The 4,256-nt window shown below is 31.2% G+C and overlaps 1 protein-coding gene across 1 annotated transcript; it reads left to right on the forward strand.

Annotated features, from left to right (window-relative positions):
• Positions 1-873: 873 nt before the first annotated feature.
• On the forward strand, positions 874-2,011 carry LOC111025379 (uncharacterized). The gene has a single exon (XM_022303228.2). The coding sequence runs from the start codon at positions 941-943 to the stop codon at positions 1,832-1,834; it is 894 nt and encodes a 297-aa protein (XP_022158920.2). The 5' UTR covers positions 874-940; the 3' UTR covers positions 1,835-2,011.
• The last annotated feature ends 2,245 nt before the right edge of the window (positions 2,012-4,256 follow it).

Raw genomic sequence — 4,256 nt, forward strand, 5'->3', positions numbered from 1 at the left:
TTTATTAAACCTCATCCGTACACCAATTCCATTACCATTTTACAGCCGTTGAATTAATCAGAAAATAAATTCCTTTTCTTTTTTATTATACATTTCAAATTTCCACCGTGGCAGCCCTGAGTTGCCTGCCTCCCACCTTACAATTGGAACCTCAATCGAATGGATTAGTAAGCTTTTTATAGAGTAGTTTCGAGTTGCTACCCTTGTGTTTGGAATTATAATACTAACAAAATATAATGTTTTGCTTATTTCTTAGTTTTTGTTTTTATTTAAAGATTTTAAATTTTAAAATGGATTAAATTACAAGTTTAATTTATGTTGCGTAAGACACCTTGAGCTTTATAAAATTAATTAAATTATTTGTTTAGAAGTGTTTTACCTCTATTCTTTATTGTTTAAAAAGTTTAATTAAAAATTTTAAAAATTTAACGACTAAATTGAGACGACTATCAAAATTTAATTTCTAAATTTGTAATTCAACTTATTAATTTTAAATTTAATTTTGAAGAAAATTAAAAAACATTTTGGTCATTTATAGTTTTAGTTCTACTTTCTTTTTAAAAATGCATAATTGAATGTAGCAGACAAGACACTATTATCATTTTTAAAATTAATTTTTAATTCTAAATAAATAAATAAAAACTTTTTAAAATTTACTGACTAAATTTAGTCTAATGTCTATATTTGTAATTTAACTTATTAATTTTGATGTAGAAAAGAAAATTTTAAAACTTAAAAGAAAAAAAAAGTTTTTATTTTTCATATAATTTTGGTCCCATTTATATTTTTAATTCCATTTTCTTTTTTTGTCATGACTCGCGGACTCCGATTTCAAACCACTTCTCTCTCCACATATATATATTAACCATTCAATTCCATTTTTCTTTCATTCCGAAACTCACTCACAGCACTCTCACAGAACTGTGTGAAACAATAAGTCATGTCTCTGCAAATTCAAGAAGAAGATTTGGGAACGTGTCCGAGCTTCAGCAGCTACTCCGCCGGTACAGTCTCCGACGCCGCCAGAAGAGCCGCCGGCGAGTTCTCCGGCGGATCATGTCCTGACTCCGACCGCTCGTTCTTCGATTTCGATCCATCGCCGTCCGTGAACAAAGCAGAGGAAGCAGACGACGACGATTTTGAATTCGTCTCGCTCCAGAAATTTGGCGGCGGTCCGATCGCTCCGGTGTTTCCGATTTTCGATTCCGATCTTCTGTTTGAGGAACGTCAGGTTCGAGGAGCGGAGATCGATGATCGAGATCCGGTAATCGTGCAGCAGATTCGAATTCCGTTGGAGAAGCTTATAATCAGAGATCGCGATAACGATCCGCCGTCGCCTTCATCGTCGTCGTCGTCCGCGGCGGACGAATTGGAAGGAATTCCGTCTGGAACGTACTGCGTGTGGAAACCTGAATCCGTCGGAACGCCAAATCTGCCGTGCAAGAAGAGCCGATCCACCGGATCGTCGTCAACGAAGCGGTGGGGGATCCGAGACCTCCTCCGGAGGAGCCACAGCGACGGAAAGAATTCGTACGTCTCCTTCACGCCGTCGACGATTTCAGCCGCAACGAAGAAATCAAAAGAAATCAAATCGGAGACGAAACCGGCGAAGGAATTGAAGGAGAAGAAAGTTCATTCCGGTGACGTCGCCGAAAAATCGAGCGGCCGGAGATCCGCCGGAGATCAGAAGAGGATATTCTCGGCGCACGAATCATTCTACGTGAGGAATCGAACCTTGAAAGAAGAAGGTAAGAGAAAATCGTACCTTCCTTACAAGCCGGACCTGGTTGGTTTCTGGACGAACGTCAGTGGATTGGGCAGAGCCGCTCCATAATGGAGCATTTAATTTTGCAATTTCAAGTTCTGATCATGAGGTTCATTCATCTTTCTACATCAAAATGTTTAGATATGTAAAATGGAAAAATAAAAGGGATTGATGAACAAGTTTTTATTTCATCTTTTGAATATAAACTGAAGATTTGTATAAAGTTAAATTATATTTGGGATTCCATATGAGGATTTTGATGAAATTTGGGATAAACAAGTCTAACAGAATATTGGCAATACAATGAAGTTTAATTGGGATTTTTTTTTCTCTAAATTTATAAACCCAATTCAATTCCAACCCTGAGATAATAAGAAAAAAACGAAAATTATACTAAATCACGTAAAATAAATATGTATTTATAAAAATATCATCACTTTTTATTTTTCAAATGTCATAAAGGTGACTTTTTATGGTATAATTTTGTAATTTATGTTATTTTTATAAAATTTTAAACCTAATATTATAAATATAAATAAAAATTCCATGTGTGCTATTTTTTAATTCTCTTGAAAGTAAAAAATATATGTCTCAATAAATTAAGCTAGGTCTCGAGTTTGACATTAATTTCTTCGCTTAAAATTTTTTTACTGTTGTTACGAAATAAATGATGTACTAAAAAAGGAAAGAAATTATAATTTTTCAAATTCAAGTGAGAAAAATTGATAAACTTCAATTAGGGGATGTTTAGGTTTTGATTTTAGTAAGTTTGGCTTGTGTTCGCGTGTTTGAGCTCTATAAATAAGTTAGTATTAGAAACATTCTCTTATTTAATCTATGTTTGGTAAGTTCAAACTTGTATTAATGCATGACATAAAAATGGTTCAAATGTTGTTTTGGTTCTTTTTTGTTTAGTACCTTTTTTTAAGCAACTGAGCTCATGTTGGTAAAACGTAATAAATAATTATAAATTACACTTATAAACGCTAAGTGGTATAAGTTTCATTTTGCAAGCTAAACACTATGCATCCACAAAAAAAAATTATATTTTAACTTATGTGACAACTAATCAATCCATGACTTGTTTTCTCGGCCATTTTAGTCCCTGTATTTTTTACTTTGGTTCATTTTAGTCTCTTTATTTTCAAATTTTATTCATTTCAATAATTGTACTTTTAAAATTACGTCTGCATTGATACAAATTCATTGATAAGTTACAGAAATTTAGTGTGTAAAATGTCATGTTAAAATTATGATCGAAATAAATGATATAAAATAAAGAGATCAAAATTATCATTTTTTTAAGTAGTACAACGATCAAAATAGAAATTTTAAAAGTACAAAAATGAATCAAAAGTTAAAATTACATAAACCAAAATAGACAGTTTAGAAATAGAGTGACTATAGTAATATTTAAATATTTATTTATGTATTTGTTTTTTTAACTTTAATGTTGGGTGGGATTTGGGAAATTGATTTTGGCGTATCCATTGTCATTAGTTAGTCAAAAAATGAATGAAGAAAGAACAGAGAGTGGCGTGGAAGGAATTTGGGATTTTGGATTTGGCCACCCTTCTTTTTGGAGCCAAGTGGAGGGTGGAAGTTGGGGAAACAATAATTATAAACCATAATTAAATATTATGATCCGTCCGCCACTGGTGGGCTGCGCAGATGACGACACGTGTGAGTTGATGGCCGATTGGGGAAGCCCAATCTCATCCGTTATAAATAAATATTAAATATATATTCTAAATATTTTCCACGTTTTCAGTAATTAAATAAAGGTTAAGCATTTTACTTTTGAAAAGAAAAAAGAGTAAGAACTTTTAAATTAGTAACGTTTATAAAACCGTTTGTTGATCATGCACACGTAATGGTAATGGGGGAAGTCGTGAGGGAGAATATGATAGAGGATTATTTACGAGACATTGAATGATGGATATCATGCAGATCCTGTAAAGTTTGTCGAATATATTCATGGGTTGAGAATAATATTTGAAATAACAAATCTCTTTGGTAGGTTTGTAAAAGATATTTAAAGTAAGTCCAAATTATTAAAGGTTTTTGGCCTTATGAATTAAATAATATTTAATTTTAGATTATCCATGTTAAAAGAAATTATTGAATTGTTAACTATTACATTTAGAAACAACTAATATTAGAAAATAGTATGATGAAATTTACTTTTGATGTAATTACGTAGATCACTACTTGTGTTACAATACTCTTAAAACTTTTTTATCATTAAATATAATTTGGTTGAAACTATGATATCAATTTGATTGAGTTTAAAATTTAATTTGTGTTGCGAACTAGAAAAAAATGAAGAAAATTATTATTAAAAAATATAAATTAAGAAATTCAAAATTAAAAATCGATGGATTAATTGCCTCTTACAAGATTGTTTACAAATTTAATTTAATTATATTAAATAAATGGTTGAACATTTCCCTAAATAAGGCATGAAAAAAAAGCAAAAAAAAAAAAAAAA

Source organism: Momordica charantia (genome assembly GCF_013281855.1).
Source record: "Momordica charantia cultivar OHB3-1 chromosome 8 unlocalized genomic scaffold, Mcharantia_2.0 BLBB01000008.1, whole genome shotgun sequence".
NCBI lineage: Eukaryota > Viridiplantae > Streptophyta > Magnoliopsida > Cucurbitales > Cucurbitaceae > Momordica > Momordica charantia.

Bases quoted from the DNA above. Each gene is read 5' to 3' on its own strand.
- LOC111025379 (XM_022303228.2), top strand. From the start codon at position 941: ATGTCTCTGCAAATTCAAGAAGAAGATTTGGGAACGTGTCCGAGCTTC.